Source organism: Lithobates pipiens, unplaced genomic scaffold (assembly GCF_037356315.1).
Source record: "Lithobates pipiens isolate NorthernLeopardFrog02 unplaced genomic scaffold, aLitPip1_a1.2 Scaffold_18, whole genome shotgun sequence".
NCBI classification, from domain to species: domain Eukaryota; kingdom Metazoa; phylum Chordata; class Amphibia; order Anura; family Ranidae; genus Lithobates; species Lithobates pipiens.
This window is the reverse complement of record NW_027507758.1, coordinates 491,313,649-491,338,708: the sequence shown is the minus strand read 5'-3', so window position 1 is coordinate 491,338,708 and position 25,060 is coordinate 491,313,649. Positions and strand designations below refer to the sequence as shown.

General features: G+C 44.3%; 1 protein-coding gene across 2 annotated transcripts in view; it reads left to right on the top strand.

Annotated features, from left to right (window-relative positions):
• GK5 (glycerol kinase 5) overlaps positions 1-25,060 on the top strand; it is a 96,314-nt gene that overhangs the window by 27,958 nt on the left and 43,296 nt on the right. Inside the window, exon 4 of one of the 2 annotated variants that reach the window (XM_077488583.1) lies at positions 8,368-8,461. The exons of the other annotated variant lie outside the window; for it this stretch is intronic. Coding sequence (XP_077344709.1) covers positions 8,368-8,461 — 94 coding nt within the window. The remainder of the gene's footprint in view (positions 1-8,367; positions 8,462-25,060) is intronic. 2 annotated transcript variants of the gene reach the window in all.

Sequence of the window (25,060 nt, the reverse complement as noted above, 5' to 3'; positions counted from 1 at the left end):
CATGTGCGGGGAGGATGCCATCGCGGCTTGGCCATTCAAACAGCTGCAGCCCACAGACCCGAAAGGAAGACCGGGTGAAAATGGAAGCCCGGTGGGGGCGTGGCTTAGCAATGGCCGAGTGAGGATGGGATTTTCTAGAGCTCCTGGCCACCTTGCCCCATCCCGCAATACAGACGGCTTTTCACAATCCCTACCGAGGTATGATAACCCCCAGACGGTATAGGATGAGATCGGCGGCGGGAGACACCCGTTCGGCTACCCCACGGAGTGGCATTCCGCTATACTTCCGAGGCGCACAGAGACTGTCACCAGGCGCCATCATAGCCTCGCCGCGGGCACCGCACGAGGAAGCACATAACCCGCCGGACTTGCCGGCTTCCCCATCTGCATCCACCACCCTGGATCCCCTCTCGGGAACACCTGCAGCCCTCCGCACTGATATGGCTGGCACATCCACACAGCCGTCCAGCATGCCGGCAGATCTCCTTGCTATGCTCCAGACTCTCCCCACCAAAGCAGATATAGAGGGCCTCATCCTCCGCATTGAAGAGGCGCATAGCAGAGACATCCAGGAGGTCAGAGCAGAGCTGCACACCCTCACGGACCGCGTGGATACTGGGGAGCTATCGCTAGCCGCTGTTACACAGAGAGTGCTGGCACTGGAACGCTCGCAGGAAACGCAAGCTGCCACGGCCGTTGACCTGCAACTCCATTTGGAGGACTTGGAAGACCGCAGCCGACGCAACAACTTGCGGCTGCGGGGTCTCCCGGAGGCGACAGGCGCGGGGGATCTGGCGGTGACCGCTACGGCTATCTTCCAACAGGTCCTGGGCACTCCCTCGCAGTTCCTGGAGTTGGATCGTGCCCACAGAACTCTCGGTCCAAGATCTTCCGACCCGGAGAGGCCCCGGGACGTGCTCTGCAGGATACATCACTACAACCAGAAGGAGCTCATCCTCCGCAAGGCATGGGAGCAAGGAGACATGGAATTTGATGGCACTACCATTAAGATCCTCCCAGACCTCTCCAGAGCCACGTTACAGAGAAGAGCCCTACTGAGACCCGTTCTGGAGTTGGTCAGGCGTCAAGGATACACATATCGCTGGGGATATCCCTTAGCAGTCATCATCCGCAATGCAACGACCTCCTTTACCCTGCGTACACCAGCAGAACTGCCGGCTCTCTTCACTTTTCTGGGTGTGGAGCCGATCCCAGTACCGAATTGGCTTACCCTTCTCCCTCGCCCTTCTGGTCACCCGGGCCCTGCCGCTCAACGGAACCCTCTACCACCACGCCAGCAGAGGGGCAGGAGAAGAGCCCGGACACCTTCGGCTGAGGATGCACGTGAGTCTTGATCACACCGCCTGTTGTTTGCCCCGTTATGCTTAGCTATACACGATCATAGTGACTACTCCCAAGTGAGCTAATCCTAATTGCCAGACACGACCACATGGTCAGCTACACCCACGAGGCCCACGTCACCTCAGAGACGAGCTAGTTGCTCTTTTGTTGCACATCACCATGGAGTCCGGAGCCTTCATCATCCCAGCCCTTGGCTTACATCACCCCGTGAGGGATGGCCATGGTAGTTACTGATCCCAGGCTTTGTTCCCTGACGTTATTATGGTGCTTGGTCGTTTCACACATAGACCTGTACCGGGGGGTAAGTGTGTACACACCATGGGTGACTACAATATACTCCTGCATTCCTGACTCGGTGCTACACACTGAAAAGACATTGGCTGGACAGAGGCGTTGCACTTGCTCCTGTCTGCCACCTCTGTGAGACTTACGGCACGCTCCTATTTCCAATGCCGCTGCCCCACTGGCCTGGGAGGCGGTGCGGTTCACTCCTCTCCTTCTCTCTTGGGGTGGGTTTGTTTGAGGTACCGAGCTCTGATGGACGCTGGGGACGAGCCGGCCCAGTTGAGGTGGAGCCCTCCTTCTGTTGGCTGTGAAGTGCTCGGAGAGTTGGGAGCTGCAGGAGATGCCCTGACAGACTGGTCTCCATTGAGTGGGGACGGGTTACGAGAGCGACAGCGATCGCCTCAGTGGTGAGAGGCCATCACCCTGGGGGGAGAGGGTGGCCTGAGAGCGGTTGCTGGACACATTTGGCCAAGGGGGAGGGGGTTGGACTGCAGCTCTCATGAATGACCTTAACCCTAGGGGATTACAATTTATCGATACACTCACAGTTCAGTCATTCAGGGGTGTACTTCATGTTATGGGAGGGTTGTGTTTTTTTATTTTTATTTTTTATTTTTTTTGTTGTGTTAGTACGGTATACACCTGATGGTGATTGGGTGCTCTGTCTGCATATACATATGGATCTATGGATTAGTTTTGCATAACATGAGGCATGTTATTTTATTATATATTTTCTGCTTTGGGGCTTTTCCCTCATCTGTTGTTCGATTGACTGACTGTTTTTTGGTTTCAAGTTTTTGTTTTTATTTGTTATTTATCAGCCGTCCATGTGTTTACCTCATTATATACCGTTACACCTGGGATGGGGAGGGAACGGTCAGTGAGACCCTTGCTGGCTGTTTTCTTTCCGCGACCCCAATTAGGCCTGCGCTCAGTTACCAGGCTTGCACTGGTGAGCGTCTCAGCACATAAGTGCTTCTTTTGTAGAATTGTTTCCACACTCTAGGTGTGGCATAACTTTCTTTATTACCTGTTCCTTCTACCCTCTCTACTGCTCTGTTCTTACTTAATCCCTCTCTTTCTTTCCCACCCCTTCCTCCCGCTCTCCCCTTGGCTCCCACCCCCTCCCCTCCCTGCCCCCGGGGACCATGGAGGCAGTGAACGTGCTCTCGCTAAATGCGCGAGGCCTGAATACCCCCGAAAAGAGGCGCATGCTGCTCCAGGATCTGAGACGCCTTAAGACAGATCTGGCATTCGTCCAAGAGACGCACTTTAAAGGGGACAACTTCCCTGTTTTGAAGAACAAATTCTTTCCAGTGGGGTACCACTCCACCAATGGGACTGCTAAATCCCGGGGTGTTTCCATTCTCATTTCCCACACCATTCCTTGGATTTGCGAGGAACTAAAGACTGATCTGGAAGGACGTTTTTTGTTTCTGAGGGGCAAGATAGGGGGCATTGATGTGACCCTGGTGAACATATATGTCCCTAACAGTCATCAGGACCATTTTATCACCAAAATGATTGACACACTGCTAGAGTTCTCAAAGGGCCAACTGTTGTTGGGAGGAGATTTTAATATCCCCCTTATCCCCACGGAGGACACGTCTTCCGGACTTTCCTCAATAACACCTGGTACTAGGAAACGTATTGCTCGTGCTTTGCACAAAGCACAACTAATAGATGCACGGAGACTTACTCACCCGACAGAAAGGGACTACACCTTTTACTCCGTGCCACATAAACAGTACTCACGGATTGACTACTTCCTCATCCCTCACTCCCACCTCCACGCCGTTAGAGACACGTCGATCGGGTTGATCACGTGGTCTGACCATGCCCCTGTCCTTTTGTCTTACGCCCTGACTGACATTCACACCTCCAGATCAAGGACCTGGAGACTAAATGAAAGCCTCCTCCAGGACGAAGAAATACTTAAGGATGTGGCGAGGGAACTGGATTGTTACTTCCACACCAATGACACCCCAGACAGTAACCCTGGCGTTGTATGGGAAGCCCACAAAGCGGTGATCCGTGGGGTATTAATTAAACATGGATCTCGTGTTAAGAAACAACGCTCCGCACGGTTGACGTCGCTCCTTTGTGACCTGAACCGGGCTGAAGCCCGTCACAAACATGCCCAGACTCCCGCTTTAGAAACAGAAATCCTACTCCTTCGCAAACAAATTACTGATCTGATGCAATTCCGTGCTAAGGCGGCAATTCAGATCTGTCGTCGAGTTTCGTACGAGTCTGGGAATAAATGCGGCAAGCTTTTGGCCAAATCCCTGAGAGATCAGGTGTTGGCGAATTATATACCGCATATTAGGGTGCTCTCCGGCCAAAAAATCACACTCCCACAAAATATTACGAGAGAGTTTCGGGAATTCTATGCAGCCCTCTACAACCTTCAGACCCCAGCCCCCCTACAATCGCAAATAGAGGATTACTTGACCAGTTCAGGTATGCCCCAGCTCTTCACGGAGATGGGCGAACAGCTGGATGAACCCATCACCATAGATGAGATACGCTCCGCTATCGGAGTCACTAAACTAGGGAAAGCCCCGGGACCGGACGGACTCACTGTACAGTACTATAAGACCCTACTCCCATCCTTGGAGACATTTATGCACAAACTTTTTAACTCAATAGGCTCGAATACCACCTTTCACCGTGACACATTGGCGGCACATATCGCAGTGATCCCCAAAGAAGGGAAGGACCCGACCATGTGCAGGAACTATAGACCGATCTCCCTGCTCAACGTGGATCTAAAAATTTTTACTAAATTACTGTCTAACAGGATCCAGCTTCACCTTCCCTCCCTGATCTATTTGGATCAGGTTGGATTTGTCCCAACCAGGGAGGCGCGGGACAATACAATTAAAGTCCTCAATCTTCTACATGTGGTTAATCAGACCAAGATACCATGTGTTTTCTTAAGCACGGACGCGGAGAAGGCCTTTGACAGGGTGAACTGGCGATTTATGTCCTCTGTGCTAAAGCATATAGGATTGGGCAACACCATGTTGCAATGGATAAGCTCAATCTATGATGGCCCTTCAGCACGTATTCGGGCCAATGGGGTCCTGTCAGACTCCTTTGGAATCAAGAACGGAACACGCCAGGGATGCCCATTATCCCCGCTCCTTTTCGCCCTGTCACTGGAACCGTTTTTGCGTACCGTGCGAGCTAACCCAAACATTACTGGGGTGGGTATGGGAGACTCACAACAGAAGATTGTGGCGTATGCAGACAACATGCTGTTTTCAATTACCGACCCAAAGGTCTCTCTCCCAAATTTACTGAATGAATTCAGAACATACGGTAAACTCTCACATTTGAAAATTAATTTCAGCAAGTCTGCAGCCATGGGCATAGGAGTCCCCTAACGTCTCCTCACGGACCTCCAAGCCAGTTTTAAATTTAAATGGACAGACTCGGCCCTGAACTACCTAGGCACCTTTATCCCCCCCCCCCCCCAAAATATCCCAGGTCTTCTCCCTCAATTTCCCCCCGCAGTTGGGTGTTGTTCGAACCCTACTTGCCAAATGGCACACGGGACTTTATTCCTGGTTTGGGAGATGCAATATCCTTAAGATGTGCATCCTCCCCAAGTTTCTATACCTTCTACAGGCCCTTCCGATCCAAATCCCCTCTAAGTACTTTGACCAGACCAGAGCCCTGTTTTTTGATTTTATATGGGCGCATAAGAGGCCTAGACTTAACAGGCGACAGCTCATGTTGCCCAAACAGTTTGGCGGACTGGCTGTCCCAGACCTCCGTAAATACCACCAAGCGACACACCTGACCAGACTTATCGTCTGGAATCGCCACCAAACCACTAAATTATGGACCCGACTTGAACAAACCCAGTGTCCGATACCCTTGACTAGGGCCCCTTGGTGTCACAATTTCCTACCAAAAGATGTGAAGAACCATCCCCTGATAGGTACGACCACGCGACTCTGTTCCATTCTCTTTACCCGCTCCTGCCTTGCATCTCTAAATTCCCCGCTACGCCCAATTCTGGGCACCCCAGAGTTTACCCCGGGATACATGGACCCTATCTTCCACTCACTGAAGGCATCTGGCCTCTACCAAGCCTCCCATTTCATGATAAATGGACAATGGGCATCCGCGAGTGATCTCATGAATCCGGTAGGCCCCTTCCGTCTAGACTATTGGAGGGCTCTTTCTTAAATCGATACCTCCACCCCATAGTACTGGCCAATCGTTAACCGTTCTCGAGACTTTGTGCTCGGAAGAGGGTGTTCTGCCACATACCCTCTCTGCCACCTACCAATTGCTGATGGAACCTTCAGGTAACCACCAACTTAGTTGCCTAAAAACGTGGGAGAAGGAGTTGAAGTGCACCTTCACGATGCGTCAAACACAAAATATCCTTCACTTTACGTACAGATCCTCCATCTGCACAAAAACTCAAGAGACCAATTACAAAATAGTCACCAGATGGTATAATACCCCTGCAAAATTACAGAAAATCTTCCCTTCCTCTTCGGACAGGTGCTGGAGGTGTCAGGCAGAGAGGGGAACACTCCTCCATATTTTCTGGACCTGCCCTGGTCTGGAGCAGTTCTGGAAAACCGTACAGCTTGCGATACAGAGGTTTACTGAACACCCTGTATTGGCAGACCCAGCGCTTTACCTACTCCATGCCTCTACTAGCTCGCGCAAGACCTACAAAAAATCGCTGATTCCCCACTTACTGGATGCGGCCAAAGCCTGCATCCCCTTGTGCTGGAAGTCTACGCAACCTCCAACTACTAGCTTGTGGCTTAAGAAGGTGGAGGAGATCAAAAAAATGGAAGATTTAATTCTAACGGCCCGCCATCAAAGCGAACAGTTTACCAAAACATGGTCCGCTTGGAACATGTTTATCTTCTCAGATGAAGGACGGGCCCTTTTGGAGAATGACCCATCGGATTAGAACATCTCTTTTGGGACAGTTTGTTACTGGAACTGGAGGGTGATCGATGGCGGGAGGTACTGGCCTGCACCCACGACTGGAACTGGATGCGTTGGCTGCGCCCCTGGTCCCCCCCTTCCTTCCGTCCCCCCTCCCTTACTTTCCCTCTGACGTCCCCTCCCCCCCCTTTCATGCTCTCCCTCCTTCCCTTTTTTCTTTTCCTTTCCCTCTCTGCTTCTTCTATCTGTGGCACGCAGCTTGGATGTGGGGGATCTTATTGAGAACCTCTTGGCCTAGGCTGCTCTGCTTTTACACAAAAATGAGAAATGAGGAACAAGATTTGCGGAACCATCCAGTGGTACAGGAAGCCCCTGGGCAGAAGGATACCTCCTACTACAGCATGGTTGAGACCCATAGAAATTGTTACATTTTCTCACTTTGGTGAAACTCAGGGCCCCAGGTGAGCTTGGGGAACGCCTTAGAGACTAAATGTTCTTTTAATATTTGCACACCTCATATGGGTTACGGGGGTTTTCTCAGTTCATTGCATACCTTGATGCCCTGTGTGTCTATTTCTTACGGATGTTGTATTTTGTGTGTCTTTGTCCTTGGTATAAATAAAAGATTTGGAAAAAAAAGAAAATGGAAGCCCGGTTAGTAGTGACAGCGTGCAGCTGGAGGGCTTCGTTTATAAGATAAGTCTTTCATAATGTGCTAGTATGCGTTGCATACTAGCACATTATGACATTGTCTTGCAAGGGACACTTCACTCTCAACCTCATGTGCCTCCCAACGATCTCCTGGAACATGTTGTATGTCCCAGTAGGCTGTAGGACCAGTCTGCAAGCCTAGCGGGTATCAAGCATGTACAGTGGGGAGCCGATTGTGGAAACATCAGGAAGTCGTAGCCGGCTTTCCACAGCCAGCATGGCGGTGTTGAGGACCCAAAGACTGGCGAGGAACCGGCCTGGGTGAAGATAGCGCTAGACTTATAATTTTGTCTGTTTATTAAAAGTCAGCAACTACAGTAGTTGTAGCTGCTAACTTGTAATTTTTCTTGTTTATAACTGACTGAAGTTTAACTGTTTGAATGCTTGTCCCGAAACATTTACTGTAACTTCGGACATGAGTTGATCAACCTTATGCCTAGAGTTAGATATGTCTGGTAACTATCCATGAGAGCAAATAACAGGGAAAGTAAACCTAAACGGACATAGTAACGGCATGACCAGGCCCTGATTGCTCTCACTGCTGCCATATAAGTAAGGTTAATCTTTTTTACATTCATACAGGTGTATTGACTACACTTAATGTTTTTATCTGTCAATATCAATGGTAAAATTTCACACCAGAATCGCATAGGAACGCTCACCACATTCCTGTTCGCTCCAGTGCAGTTTAATTTGGTACACCAGAATGAGCTGCAAATTGCACCTAAGTGCACTCAGAAGTCATGCATGTACTGCTTTTGAAACATGTGCTGCACGAAATTGCATGATACTGCGATTGTCTTGCGATCTGGTGCCTGCAAGAGCACTGCGTTTACAATCTGTGTTTGGGGGGTGCCAAAGACAATGTATTGATACCTGCAGTGAGTCTCAAAGGCAATGTGTTTTGAACATGGTGTGGGAAACGCGTATGGGAGACCCCTTTCCAGCACCACATTCTGGTATAAACCGGCCCTAAATTGTGATGTCACTGGATATTTATTTCTTTTTGCAAAAGAAATTAGAGATGGAAAAAAATATCACAATGTATCCCCTCCTTCTTTTTTTTTTTTTTTTTTACAGGAAGACGGGAAAACCTTTCCATAATTTTATCAGCTGGCAAGACCTACGGGCAGCGGAACTTGTCAGTTCCTGGAACAGCTCCCTGTTGTTAACGGTAATATTTGGTACTTGAACACTGTAAAACCATTTTCTGTAATTTAAAGGTTTCTTGCGGGGCTGCATTTGCAGATCCATATCCAAGACATAAACATTTTAGAGAGGCTGAAATCTCCTTTCATTACCCAGAACAAGAATGTTTCTAAAAGTGGACTTGGGGGTTGATTTACTAAAGGTAAATCTACTCTGCAGTACAAGTGCACTTGGAAGTGCAGTCGCTGTAAATCTGAGGGGAAGCTCTGCTGATTTTATCATCCAATCATGTACAAGCTAAAATGCATTTTTTTTTTCCTTGTATATCCTCCTCGGATCTACAACGACTGCACTTCCAAATCCAAGTGGATTTGCCTTTAGTAAATAAACCCCTTGGTCTCAAAAATTTAAGATGAAAGAAATTGATTCTATGCATTGTATAAGGCTTGTGCTGTGACGTGGAAGCAATAACAACCCCCAGCGCTGGTGTAGGTGGCAGCCTCCAGGTTTCTTGGAACCATTTACTTTAATCAGCTGACACTTGTGGATTATGTCTGTGTCAACAAACTGGTGTTTATTAAGAATCAGAAGAGAACTGATTTTGCTGGATATGTAGAACAGGTTGACCTGCCTGTGCTTCCTTAATTTTGTCCTATACAGTGGAATGCCATTTATCTCATCCCACTCTCAGATCAGTGTATGCAGTAAGATGAAGCACAACCTGTAGTAACACTCAGCAATCATACAAAACTAAACTCTGGTTGGTTGTCGTACTGCAGTTTGAGGCTGCATTCACACCTGATTGTTTTCAGCTCATAATGCGCTCGTAAAACGCCCGAAAAAAAACGCCCAACAAGCAAAATCCCATTCATTTCAAGGGCACCTGTTCACATCTGAGCATTTTGTCACCTGAAGCAAAATGCCCTAAGCTCAAAAAAGTACATGAGCTTCTTTGAGGCAGAATAGAGGCTTTTTTCTGCCTTTTACATTGGTGACCTGAACAAAATTGCGTTAAAAATGCGTGACTTTGAAAAGCTCAGGTGTGAATGCAGCCTGAAGGTAACCATTGCTAATTGTACACTATTTTATTTAGAAAGAAGACCAGGTCAGTCTAATCTACCAGCTCTGCAAGCTCTAGGACAAATATATAAACCTTATTTTGTGGTGCTATAATTCAAATGCAAGTAAACCTATATGCTTGTCAAATAAAACAAATGGCAATTAGCCAAGTACCCTCCTGTGCCAAGCTTTCTCTCCCAGATGAGCTGGGACTATAATTCATGTGCCGTGTGCCGTGTGCCATGTGCCATGTGGAATTGACCTAAAGTTCCAGCTTCTTTATGTTCTGGATGCTAGAGTGCAGAAAGCAGAGAGAATGTCAGCACATCACTGCAACTCTGCATATGGCCAGCAGCTGCACCAGGGCAGCCTTAACCACTTCAATACTGGGCACTTTCACCCCTTTCCTAGTTTCGGCTTTCAGCGCTCTTCTACTTTCAATAAGAATTGCGCGGTCTTGCAACACTGTACCCAAATTAAACTTTTATCATTTTGTTCACACAAATATAGCTTTCCTTTGGTGGTATTTATTCACAAATCAATTTTTTTATTTTTTGCGATATAAGCAAAAAAAGAGCGGAAATTTTGAAAAAAAAAGAGCGGAAATTTTGAAAAATATCAAATTTTCTCATAAATTTAAGCTAAAATGTATTCTGCTACATGTCTTTGGTAAAAAAAAAAAAAAAAAAATCCCGTTAAGTGTATAATAATTGATTGGTGTGATCACGGAAAAATGTGTGCAGATCATTGCACTGTGTCAAATGCTTTTGCAAAATCCAGATATACCACGTCTACAGGCCTTCCTTTATCTAGATGGCAACTCACCACCTCATAGAAGGTTAATAGATTGGTTTGGTAAGAACGATTCTCCATGAAACCATGCCGATTACTGCTAATACTACCATTCTCATTACTAAAATCTTGTATATAGTCCCTTTTGTCATCCCAAGAGTTTGCATACTATTGATGTTAGGCTAACTGGTCCTTAATTCCCAGGGATGTATTTTGACTTGATATACCAATTCACACACATAATGTGGATGGGGGAATCCTTTCCACTGAGCTATTGTGTTCTGACCGCAGGGAGACTTCCCCTCCATCAGAATACTAATCAGTACTGTAGGCTATAACTGGCAGCACTAAGGCTCCGTTCACACCTGAGCGATTCGGATGGTGGGTGGAACTGCTGCGATTCCAAACCAGGGCAAATTGAGGGAAGCTTGTGCGATGCTATTGCTTTTTAATCGCACCCCAATCACTCTGCGATTTTACTGGAATTGTCGCTTAATAACTCGCATTGCAATCGCGTCAAATCGTAATGCTTGTCATTCAAAAAGGAGCTTAGCGACAATCGCAGCAAAATCGCGTCCCGATTGGGGTGCCATTGAGTAGTAATAACATTGTACAAGCGTCCCGCGATTTGGAATGCAGACATAGGGTTCTAGATGAACACATACCCTGCAGTGTCTAATAGTGTTGTCCTGAAGCCCTGATTGACCATAATGAGCAGTGAATATTCTTCTACACTGAAAAAAAGGCTTTAATACCTGGTCTGACTTGTTCAATCCAGGGGATTTAACACCAAATTTACAATGGTTTTAGTCAACACTGGTTATTAAACAGGTACATTCCTATACTAACACTGTAGTTATCACATAGACAACACGGTAAGGTGAAGAGAGGAGATATTTGGTTCCTACCTTTGTTAACATGGTTTATTAAACACCTCTTAGGGAATTTAGCACCCTGATTCTCTATGATAAGACTTGACACAACTTAACACCAGTTTAACACAGTTTATTAAATGTATACCTAAACCTTTTTCAGACACTTGTTGCTTACAAGTTAAAATGAGTATTTTTTTGCTAGAAAATTACTTGGAACCTCCAAACATTATATATATATTTTTAGCAGAGACCCTAGAGAATAAAATGTTAGTTGTTGCAATATTTTAACGCTGCACTGTATTTGCGCAGCGGTCTTTCAAACGCAACTTCTTTGGGGAAAAAAAAATACACTAATGAATTTTTTTTTAAAAAGCTAAACAGTAAAGTTAGCACAATTTTTTTTATTTTTTTTGTATAATGTGAAAGGTGTTACACCACAAGAATCATGATCTTTATTGTAAGCAGAAAAAAAAAAATAGTGATTAAAAAAAAAATAGTGATTCTCATTTTAGCCAGAATCATGCAGCTCTAGTATAATGCTGTGCTGGAAGGCCTGCTCTAGTTTTGTGTAGCCCATACTATGTACTGTACTGTCACTAAGGCCTACTAGTGACAGAATATAACTGTCAGTCAGCACTTCAGAAGATCTGTGTAATGACTTGACAAGTAAATAAAGTAGCTTTTTTGCAACTTTGATAAAGTTTACCATAGCTATGGTTGGTCAGTAACACATATCAGATGGCTCAATAGGACACATTCCAGCGTTGCATAATGAATTTGAAGTATATGAGGAGCAAGTGCTGTCTAAGGCACACAGATAACCCATTGTATCTTGAATGGCTATGGTTGTAAAAGCTGAATAACTTGGCCTGTATTTCCCATTACAATGCAAACACATCTGTCCACAACACATTCCAGAAATTGAAGTTGAGCATTGCATTTGAAACGGTTGTGTTGGTTATTACTGCCATGTTGTAGCTTCCAAATCAAGAAAAATGTCACGTTTAGGGAGGCTGTAAGGGATTTTTCACACTTACTTTTTTTCATGTGCTTTTAGTGTTTTAAAGGGCCAGCTCACACGAGAACAATGCAATCCACTTGCTGCGCATTTTTTTTTATTTTTTTATTTTTTATTTTTTTAAAGTAGTGCATTTACTACTTTTGGTGCAGTCCAGTGTGATTTTTTTTTTTTTTAAGTCCAATCAAATGAAAGGGCTGAAATCACACTGTAGTCAGATCACATGTGAATCGCACAGGAACGCACAATGTATTCCTGTGCAATTCATGCAAAAATGCATGAACAATGTATTCCTTTAAATGAAACGGAACTCTTCACACCGATGCGCTGCACATGTGGAGTGGTTTTAAAAGTCCCCCGTGCTACGTTTTTGGAGCATGTTTAAAAATTGCATCTCCCCATTGAAATAATAATAAAAAAAAAAATAAAAAAAATAAAAAAAAATATATATATATATATATATATATATATATATATATATATATATATATATATATATATATATATATATATATATATATATATATATATATAATATTTATTTAATTCAAAAAAAGACAGCAGTTGCTTGTTTTGATGCCCTTTTTGATGTCCATGTTTCACAGGTGCATGATTGGAGGCAACTAGAAACACACCAAAAATTTATTTAAAAAAAAAAGCATAAAATATGCATATGCATTTTTACTGTTTTTTTTTTTTTCTACTGCCATGTCAATATCTTGCTTGAAGTAGGGGTAATCTTGCATGCGTGCTCTGCATTTGAAATAAGTAGAAATCAATCTGTGCTAGCCTGCAGTGCTTTCGTGTGATAAATGGACCAGTGATCTGATTTATCGGGCTTTTCCTGCCTAATACGTGACTCACATTGTGGAAATCTGTGCATCCTGATCGCATGTACCCATTCTACTGCAGGGCTCTTTACCTGTGTCCAAATTAGATTCTGCACAAAGTGTGTTTTGCCAAATATAAAAAAATTGACTACCTGGAGCCTAACCATGCCAATCGTGAATTACTTCTAGTGCTTAATCCTTATGCCTTGTACACACAATCAGATAATCGTATGACTTATCGTTTGCATTTTGTTGCATAATACTAATATCTAATTCAACAGTGCATTTACACTCTATGAAATGTCCGATTTTATTTATTTTTTCGGACGATTCTGGAAAACCTTACTGTTTGCGTAGCTATGTATCGGATATTAAGTCAAATACGTGTGACAACCCCATGTCTTCCTGCCACGCCCTTTGGCTATTTCAGTTTGTTTTGTTCACCCATCTCCTTCCGGGTTATTTTCGGGTTTACGATCATGCATAGTGTTTATCAAATTTTTAGCTGGCGCCTACTGTACTGATTAACCACTTGCCAACTGCCACACACATGTACGTTGGCAGAATGGCATGGGCGTACAGGTACGTCCCTTTAAATTTACCACCCTTTCGGGTGCGCGCGCGCCCATGGGTCTCTGGAACTCTGTTCTCCGGCTGCCCGCGTTTGCGGTGTGGAGAGGTAGAACGGGAAGATGCCTATGTAAACAAGGCATTTCCCCGTTCTGCCTTGTGTCATGACAGAGATCCACCCTCCTTGTGATCGGGAGCAGGGATCACTGTCATGTCCTAGGTAGCCCCTCGGACACTCCCTAGGACACGCTTAACCCCTTCATCGCCGCCTAGCGGTTAACCCCTTCCCTGCTAGTGTCATTTTACACAGTAATCGGTGCATTTTTATAGCACTGGTCCCAAAATAGTATCAAAAGATCGCTGCCATTACTAATAAAAAAAAAATGAATAATAAAAATGCCGTAAAACTATCCTTCTTTTTTTTTTTTTTTCTTTTTTTTTTTTTGTAGACGCTATAACTTGCGTAAACCAATCAATATATGCTTATTGCAATATTTTTGGTAAAAAAAAATGTAGAAGAATATATATCGGCCTAAACTGAGCAAAAAAAAAAATAGTTTTTAATATATTTTTGGTGGATAATTGTCACTCTTTGTTCATAGCACAAAAAATAAATAAACGCAGAGGTGATCAAATACCACCAAAAGAAAGCTCTATTTGTGGGGGAAAAAATTGATGTAAATTTTGTTTGGGTACAGCATCGCATGACCTCAATTGTCAGTTAAAGCGACGCACTGCAGAATAGCAAAAAAGTGCTCTGGTTAGAAAGGGGAAAATCTTCTGGGGCTGAAGTGGTTAAACGATTATCGTTCACTGGGCTATCGTCCGAGCAAAGTTTTTGTGTTTGTCCCTGGTCTCAGTGTATAGGTTTGCATTTATGTACATGGGGGCAGTCTTTTTGGCTTGTGTCTCTGTGTTGAATGAAAACCCATAGACTGTCCCGTAATGATTCATAGCCATGACTTGGTGAATTCTCATTCAGCTTCATGCAAAAATAAAATAAAACAAGAGTGGCTGCATTCCAGTAACCACAAGCAGAAGTATACTAACTTCCAGGAATAATCAGAGAGGAAACGCATCCTTTTAGAAACTGACAAATTATCACAATGCAATAACAGACTTTATTCATCAACAGGGAATTTTGGAAATTACAGCAGTACATATTGCATAACAACCTGTCCGTATTCGTGCTCCACCACATGCATTTGAGCACCAGACGTGCAACTTCCCTTCCCACCAAAAAAAAAAAAAAAATGTTAAACACATACATCTACCCCAATAAAATATCAATGTTTCTTACTGGAAATTATGTAAAATTCAGTTTTTTTTTTTTTTACATTTTTGTTTGGGGGAAAACTTCTTCTTCGTCTTCTTCTTCGTCTTCTTCTTCGTCTTCTTCTTCGTCTTCTTCTTCGTCTTCTTCTTCGTCTTCTTCTTCGTCTTCTTCTTCGTCTTCTTCTTCGTCTTCTTCGTCTTCTTCTTCGTCTTCGTCTTTCATGTTCTCCAATGGTGAATGTAGGAGGGGAAAATATATGTGCAGCGCTCAAACATGTGAACATATGTCATGTTCCCATCTTTATGGTCACATGTTTGAGCGCTGCACATATATTTTCTCCAGTGGTGAATGCCCGAGGCTCCTGAATTCCCAGACTTTTACGTCTGAGGCCAATAGTATATGGGGGTCTGATTCTTCAGACTTTGAGACTTTTAATTTGTTGTTCCTGCATTCTTTATTGTATAAAACAAACGTTACAAGGAGGGCAGCAATGGTCTATGAAATGCCCAGAGTTGAGATAAAAGAATGTTCGATTTGGCCAATAACTGCAATATGCTGGATTATTTGTTGCTTTTAAGACTCATAGGGGGTTATGTACTAAAGGCAAATCCACAAGTGACCTTGGAAGTAAAGTCGCAGTCGATCCGAGGGGGACATGCAAGGAAAATAATAAAACTGTTTTTAGCTTGCACATGATTGGATGATAAAATCATTTCAGATCTACCCCTTAGATTTACAGTGACTGCACTTCCATGTGCACTTCTAGTGCAAATTGGATTTGCCTTTCGTAAATATCCCCCATAATCATGGAAATCGCTTGATGTGACTTTTGCTCTACTATGTGTAATTGCATTTAGCTATTCCTGCACATACCACCTTACAATTTTACCACATTTGCAGATGAATAAAGATTATTACATTGCATTGAAAAAGTATTCATACCCCCTTGCAATTTTCTACATTTTATCACGTTACAACCAAAAACGTAAAAGTATGTTATTGGGATTTTGTGTGATAGGCTAACACAAAATGGCACATAATTGTGCAGTGGAAGGAAAAGGATAAATGGTCAAATACAAATAATTATCTGAAAAGTGTGGAATGTATTTGTATTCGGCCCCCCTGAGTTAATACTTTGTAGAACCACCTTTCTCTGCAATTACAGCTGCAAGTTGTTTTGGGTATGTTTGTACCAGCTTTGCACATCTAGAGTGACATTTGTGCCTGTCCTTCTTTGCAGAATAGCTCAAGTTCTGTCAGATTGGATGGAGAGTTTCTGTGAACAGCAATTTTCAAGTCTTGCCACAAATTCTCAATTGGATTTAGGTCTGGACTTTGACTGGGCCATGCTAACACATGAATTTGCTTTGATCTAAACCATTCCATTGCAGCTCTGGCTGTATGTTTTGGGGTCATTGTCCTGCTGGAAGGTGAACCTCCGCCCCAGTCTCAAGTCTTTTGCAGACTCTAATGCCACGAACACATGACCGGACTTTGACGGACTTGGTCCGGCGGACAATCCGACAGACTTTACAGCTGAGGTCCGCCGGACTTTCAAACGAATGGACTTGGCCCCACACGATCACTCCAAAAGTCTGACACATTTGAACGTGATGACGTAGAATAAGGAAGTTCATAGCCAGTAGCCAATAGCTGCCCTAGCGTTGGTTTTAGTCCATCGGACTAGCACACAGATGACCGGATTTTTCAACCGGACTCGAGTCCGTCGGGAAAGATTTGAAGCAAGTTATATTTCTAGGTCCGCCGGACTTTTGGGAAGAAAAAGTCTGCTGGAGCCCACACACGATCAAATTGTCCGACGGACTAAGTCTGTCAAAGTCTGGTCGTGTGTACGTGGCATAACAGGTTTACTTCTAAGATTGCCCTGTATTGGCTCTATCAATTTTCCCATCAACTTTGACCAAGTTCCCAGTGCCTGCTGAAGAAAAGCATCCCCACAACATGATGCTGTGGGGATGGTGTGTTCAGGGTGATGTGCAGTGTTTTCCACCACACATAGCGTTTTACTCTTAAGCCAAAAAGTTACATTTTGATCTCATCTGACCAGTGCACATTCTTCCACATTTGCTGTGTCCCCCACATGGCTTCTTGCAAACTGCAAGCGGAACTTATGGCTTTTTTTCTTGCCACTCTTCCATAAAGGCCAGATTTGCAGAGTGCACAGCTAATAGTTTTCCTGTGGACAGATTCTTCCACCTGAGCTGTGGATCTTTGCAGCTTCTCCGGTGTTACCATGGGCCTCTGGGCTGCTTCTCTGATTAATGCTCTTCTTGCGTGGCCTGTCAATTTAAGTCAGTGATGGTGAACCTTGGCACCCAAGATGTTTTGGAACTTCATTTCCCATGATGCTCAACTACACTAGAGTGCATGAGCATCCTGGAAAATGTAGTTCCAAAACATCTGGGGTGAAGTTTGCCGTCACTGGTTTAGGTGGACGGCCATGTCTTGGTGCGTTTGCATGTGTGGCATACTCTTTCCATTTTCGAAAGATGGATTGAACAGTGCTCCCATGAGATGTTCAAAGCTTGGAATTTTTTTTTTTATTATTATAACCTAACCCTGCTCTAAACTTCTTGTTGTTTTTGTTCTTCAAAAAAGTACATTCTCCATGCAAGTTGTCTACAAAAAGACATCAATATAGTATCTCATATGTGGGATGGGGAAATAACACTCAGTCAATCATAGACTAAATAAGTTCAGAAAACCCATCAACAAATATAGAAATAATGAGTGGGAATGTAGAAGGGGGAGGGAATGGGAGGGGTGGAATAAAGTAGGGGGAAAACGGGATGGATGAGTAGAAAAGAAGGGAGATCGTATTAGAAAGCTGTGAGGACTAACCAAAGGGATGGGGGAAGGAAGGTAGGTTCCCCCACCTACTCAATGGAAAAAGTGGGGGGGGGGGGGGGCAAAGATACAATAAAGCTTTACGGATCATAAAACATAGTGTAAGCACACGGTTCCTGGTCAACCTGCCTCTAGTCTAGAAAGTACTCTTAAAAAAAAAAAAAAAAAAAATCATAGTGAAGCAAGAATGCATACTTGCAACATTACATTTTTTATACACGTCAGAGGAAAGGAAAGTCTAACCACAGGGCCCAACAATTTTAAAATTTTGTGTATGTGTCAGCACAACGATGTCTCCACTCCTCCAGCCTCAATATCTTGTACTTTCTGTAACCATTCTTTGACAATTGGTATCACCAGAGATTTGCAGTGAAGTGGGATAAGGCATTTGCTTGCATTAAGAAGGTGAGGCAATACAAAGCGTTTTATAGAATCCCATTGATTTCTGTGTCATGAAATGGCATAGGAAGGGGGTCGTCTGCTAGCTGGTCTTGTGTCATTTGGTGACTTCTGAAGGCAAATGGTTTCACTAGATTTTAGTTGGGGTATCTGAATAAAAGGGGGCTGAATACAAATGCACGCCACACTTTTCAGATATTTATTTGTAAAAAAATTGAAAAACCATTTATCATTTTCCTTCCGCTTCACAATTATGTGCCCCTTTGTGTTGGTCTATCAACTAGAATCCCAATAAAATACATTTGTTTTTGGTTGCAACATGGAAAATGTCAAGGGGTATGAATACTTTTTCAAGGCACTATGCAAGGCTGTCCCAGGATAATTGCCAAATGGCCTTTGCTTATCACTAATGTACTTCAGAAATTACCTCAGTGGTTGACAAAGTGTACTGGCACCTGCAATAACAGCACAGACTGGTACCATGCTCCAGGAACTGCTAAATGCAGGCTTTTCCAGATTTAGGATGGGTTCTTTTAGATGTATTTGTTGCTGAACCACCCGACCTGTGCCACCAGTAATCCTGACATTAACCACTTTTTTTAATTTTTTTAATATTTATATTTAGCATAACAAAATTGGTACATACAAAACACCGGGTGACTAATACATAACGGTAGCAATACATTCACAGTGATTCATTCAAGGATATCAGCACCATCATTCTGTGAGTACAAAGTCACGAATCCCAACCATAACCCTGTACAGTATTTACACTCCATTTTGTTTATTAACTCCTCCGCCTCTCCCCACCTCAGGTGTCCCACCATTGAGACTCAGTCCACAGATAGTGGGATAGAGCAGTGATCATCAACCCTGTCCTCAGGGCCCACTACCATGCTAGGTTTTATGCATTACCATGGGGCGGTGCACACTAAAATACTGCAATCACTAAGCAGCAAATGATATCACCTGTGATATATTTCAGTTACCTTGCAAACCTGGCCTGTTCGTGGGCCCTGAGGGCATGGGACCCCCACACAAATCCCACTACAATGGAGTCTATGACATTAACCACTTCAATATTTGTCATTTTCACCTCCTTCCTGACCAGGACAATTTTCGGCTTGAAGTATTGTCACACGTTGAATGACAATTGCATGGTCATACAATATACTATATATATATTTATAATATTTTAATTAATATTTAAATATATAATATATTTTTTGTAAGACAAATGAAAAAGACAGACAAACCATTTATTTATCTATTTATTTTCTCTTTTTCACTGGTGAGGCTGATGATCGGTGCCCTGTAAATGTACAGTCATACTTGCCGGTTACTGTCTCTCCTCACGCTGTGATGAAAGGAATGCTAATAACCGGCAAGTTTGTTTACATGTGATCAGCTGTGTTTGGATACAGCTGATCACGTGGTTAAGGGGTGCTGTGATTGGTTCTTTACCCTGATCTGCAATCAACTGTGTATGAAGGACACAGCGATCACAGAGCACACCAGATGCATTCTCTGGGAGGTGCGTAGGGGTCATGGTTGTGGGAGAATGTCCATGGATATCTTCCCAGAACTGAATGACTGCACTGTAGCCACCTTTTGGCTATAGTGTGATTAAAGTGGAACTTTAGTCAGGAAGTTAGAGGGGTTTGCCCCCCCCACCCCTCCAAAAAAAGAAAAAAACTGTTAAAATAAGCATCTACAAATACTGTAGCTGTCGTGACTTTTACTATTAGGGCACTGTCCAGGGATCCAGCAGTGTCCTCATCTGAGCTGGTTCTTGAATCGGCTCTCATTTGCTCGCACCGCCAACCTTGGCTAAGGGTTTCCTACTGCACATGGGCGAATAGCACTGCGCTTTATGAATGAGCCAGCTGCAGGAGGAAGGACGTGAGGCCGAACTTCCGGCTCACTTTGCCACATGAAACTGAGCCGGAAGTGGGAGCAGGTACCTGTCAAAACCGGGTACCCATCCACCCCCCCTCCCCCCCATAAAGGTGTCAAATGTGGCAGGGGGGGGGAGGCAGACAAGTGGAGCTTCCCCTTTTGGGTGGGCCTCCGCTTTAAGTCTTGTTGGATCACTTTAGGATGGCCCCTTTTGCCTATACTGTTTAAAATCAAGTAATACACAGTCTCACACTGTTCTACACATGCTCAGTTGCAATCTTTTTTCCGGCACTGTGCCGAATTTGTAGCGGCTGATCTGCTGTCAGCCTAAAGATTAAAGCGGAGCTAAACCAATTGATTTAACAGTTTCAAAAAAACATTCCATTCCGGACACATTCTCAAGCCAAACTGTCAAACCATTAAATGGCCCATGCAATAACTCATCACATATGCAGCACCATGGCATTTGCAGATCAGACGGATGGCAGCTTCCTTTTCTGAAAAGGATAGGAGGGTTTAGTTCTGCGTTAGGGCTCATTTACACTTGCTTCAACAAGGCTTCGGACAGGCTTTGTTAAAGATCTCAACGCTAGTCAAAGCGCCAGTCACTAAATAAAAGGGTTAGCTTACAGTCCTGTTTACACCTGCATTTGCTTTGCAATACCCCATTTAGCTTCATTGGTGCTTATAAGGGTCTTCAAAGCCTCCATAGAAGTCTATGGCAAAGCTTGCTTGAAGCCTCACCAAAGTGCCACCAAAGTCTCATCGAAGCGCCAAGCAAAAGCAGGTGTAAACAGGACTGTAGGCTAACCATTTTATTTAGTGGCAGGAGCTTTGACTGGCGTTCAGAGAGCTTTAACAAAGCCTGTCCAAAGCCTTGTTTTGAAGCAAGTGTAAACTAGCCCTTAAAGTGGAAGTAAACTCGTAGATTTAAGAAAGGAAATAAAAGTTAAATTTCCAGCACATGCCAAGAATGTAACTTTCACATTGGATGTGCTCTCAACCAAACTGTCAAACTATCCAAAGGCTGGTGTCATAAGTGATCACATGTGCAGCATCATGGAGGTTGAAGATTAACCAGTTAAAGTGAATGAAATACTTATATACTTATATAGCGCACAATGCGAACTGAATCGCCTCTAAGTGGTTGTAAACTCACAATTTTAACTTTTTACCTATAAGTACCATATTTTTCGGACTATAAGACACACTTTTTTTTCCCCCAGAAATATGGGGGAAAATGTGCCTTAGGAAAGGCCGTGGCTTCAGCCTAGCTCCGGAGCGGCGGACATCTTGGTGCACCCGCCGTTTGCAATGTGATCGCTCTGTCAAATGACAGAGCGATCACTTGAAACAAACGGGCATCATGATGACGCCAGTTCCTCTCTCCCCTCTGTGTACAGATCTGTACAGTGGAGGGGAGAGATTGGATGGCAGCAGGGCTGTAAGCTGCATCTGTAGTACCCACAGCGCTGCTCTGTGATAAGTGCAGTCACAGCCATCCCTCCATAACCTGCCAATACTCTGCCATACCCCGCCAATACTCTGCAATACTCTGCCAATACTATCTATGGTAATGGCCACTCTGCATTTCATGGGCACTGGAAAATATTTTAGTACACAACTTGGTTCAGAATATTTTTTTTTTTTCTTGTTTTCAACCTCTAAAACCTAGGTGCGTCTTATGGAGCGAAAAATACGGTAAGTCTAGACTAAGGCTTACCTATAGGTAGTGGAAATATCTCCTGAACGTGTGCCATTTAGGACATATTTACCTTGTAATGCACCGATGATGTCATCGGCGCATGCACTGTGAAGAAACGGACCTCCGTACCGTTTCTTCACTCGCAAGTGCCCTGACTGACGGCTCCCATATGCATGCGTGGGAATGACCCTGTTGAGTATTTTTCAGATCTTGCTTTTTGTGACAACATTTTGAAAATTGAAAAAAGAAAAAATTTATTTTATTTTCCTTTCTTCATTTTTAAAAACAAATGAGAGCTGAAACATACGGACCATGCCTCTCAGCAAATACCTTAGGGTGTCTTTCCTACATGGGGTCATTTGGGGGGGTTTAGTGCTATCTTGACATTTCAGGGCCTCCGAAACTGTGATAGGTAGTGGGGAAGTGAAATCACCATTTTAAGCCCTTAGAAAGCATGAAGGCAGTGATTGGTTTTCGGGGTCCTGTACACGACTAGGCTCCCAAAAAGTCTCACACGTGTGGTATCCCCATACTTGGGAGAAGCAACAGAATGTATTTTGGGGTGCAATTTAACATATGCCCATGGTATGTTTGAGCAATATATCATTTAGTGACAACTTTGTGGGAAAAAAAATTGTAATTTTCCTGCAACTTGTGACAAAATATAAAATATTCCATGGACACAATCAGCAAATAGCTTGGGGTGTCTATTTTCCAAAAAGGAGTCATTTGGGGAGGGGGGGTTTGAACTGTCCTGGTATTTTATGCACAACATTAGAAGCTTATGTCCCACATCACCCACTCTTCTAACCACTTGAAGACAAAGCCCTTTATGACACATTTTGTTTACATGAAAAAATATAATTTTTAGAAGAAAATTACTTTGAACCCCCAAACATTTAAATATTTTTTTAAAGCAAAGGCCCTACAGATTAAAATGGTGGGAAAAACAAATGCAGGCGCCTCTGAGTTGGACTGTAAAGTGTGTATTAATAATAAAATAGGGTACATCTGTGGGTAAATGCTTCGTGGGGCATACATCACACTGGTCAGTAGAAGGTATGCTGTCTCAGCCACTCTGTGGGCTCTCCCGGGCCAGCAGAAAGATGATTGTATGACGGTGGAGAGCTGGAAAAGGGCTTGGAACGCTTCCTGGATCGCAGTTCTAAAGAGGATGACCTCACAGGCTTGATCGCAGCATGTTTCTGGGCTGGCGCACCCTGGTGGTGGGAGAAATGCACACTTTTTTTTTTTTTTTTTTTTTTTTTTTTTTCCAAGCAAGTTCAGATAAGCTGGATGTACTAGTATTTTTATATATACTGTGTGCTGCCATCTAGTGGAAAGTTCATATTGCTACAGGCAGCATTTTTAGTAAACATTAAGCAATAAATGGATAGAGGAAAAATACATTCTCAGATAGGAAAAAAATTACACACACACATATATATTCCACAAATTCCATATATGCATTCGAAAAGGCAATGGCAATATGCGTTTGTGATATGGAAATAAATATAATGTAATATAGATGGAAATTATATCACATTAGCTTTTAGACTGTATTGAGATATATCTTAAATACCATTATATACAGTATTGATATGACATCACTGGTTATGTTTACGTAACCTAACTGTGGTGGTGAAATCACTTTCTACATCGCTGGAGTCCCTGATTTGCATATCTTGAGAGCAACCGCTGTTGCTGTCAAGATAGATAAATCAGTGCTGCAACTGAATGGCGTACCTACAAAGAAAATAATGGTTAACAGTAAAGTATAAAAGAGTTGCATACCTGAAAAGTAAACATGATAAAACATAGTAACATTAAAGCATTGTAGTTATAAAATACAGTGAAACAGAGAAGAAGAATAAAACAACAACTATTTTTTTATTTTTTTTTATCTTTTATTGGTAACTGTAATTGTAAATGTTCCAGGTTCGGGTCTCTAAAAAATGTGATGGCATCTTTGGAGACCTTGTGAAAGTGTGTCCTATGACTGTGCAGTGCTGTACCCTACGCTAATACTCAACTAGTGTGTGGCAGCGTTGGAAACATTCACCGATGCAGAGACCAGGTTAGTTAGGACAGGGACTACTGTACCTCCGATTGGACATTATGGCCTCTAAATTTACAGGTACAACTAGTGCGACTCACAGGCAAAACCTGTGTGACAGCTCTAGCCGTGACAGAGGCTGTTGGAGGGGACAGAATGCGAGCCTCTTGCCTTGCGATTATGGGCCCTGGCATTTGGGGGAACGGTGCTCTTTGTGAGCTGTATGCCTGGGGACCCCTGAGGTGGTGTTACTTGGATTCAGATCCATGCCCCCCCCCCCCCCCCAGACACACAGACTCTGGATATGTATTTGCCATATTAGCAATAGAATGAATCACACTGTTGGGACACAAACTGTTAGGCCGCGTACACACGGGCGGACTGTTCGCCCAACCTTGTCCGCTGAACAGTGTTTGGGCGGACAGTCCGCTCGTGTGTGGGCTTTCAGCGGACAGTTTCAGCGGACAGTTGGACGGACAAAGTCTTTCGGAAATTCCGAAAAACTGTCCGCTGAAACTGTGTTTGAGCGAACAGTCCGCCCGTGTGTGGGCTTGTCCGCTGTACTTTCGAAATGAGCGGACTGTTCCCGCTCGGAAAGTCCGCCCATTTCGAGCGCGTGTACAGGTAGGCGGGGCCCGCGAAGGAGACGTCGCGGGCTCCGCCGCCTGGAATGGGCTTAAAGGGGAACCCCAACGCCGAAAAAAATCGGCGTGGGGGTTCCCCCCAAGTCCACACCAGACCCTTGTCCGAGCACGCTACCCGGCCGGCCAGGAAAGGGGGGCGAGCGAGCGCGCCCCCCCTCCTGAGCCGTACCAGGCCGCGTGCCCTCAACATGGGGGGGTGCCTTGGGGAAGGGGGGGCCGCGCGGCCCCCCCACCCCAAAGCACCTTGTCCCCATGTTGATGAGGACAAGGGCCTCTTCCCGACAACCCTGGCCGTTGGTTGTCGGGGTCTGCGGGCGGGGGGCTTATCGGAATCCGGGAGCCCCCTTTAAGAAGGGGGCCCCCGGATACCGGCCCCCCACCCTATGTGAATGAGTATGGGGTACAATGTACCCCTACCCATTCACCTGTGAAATAAAGTACAAATAAAAACACAACACAGGGGGAAAAAATATTTTATTGCACAGCCGGGGGTCTTCCGTCTTCGGGGGTCTTCTCGCCGGACTCCTCCGCTATGTGTGTGTAGCTCTTTTGCCAGCGGAGGAGTCCGGCTTTCTTCCTCCCCGCCGCCGGCCTCTTCTCCCGACTTCGGGGGTCTTGTCCCCCTCTTCGGTT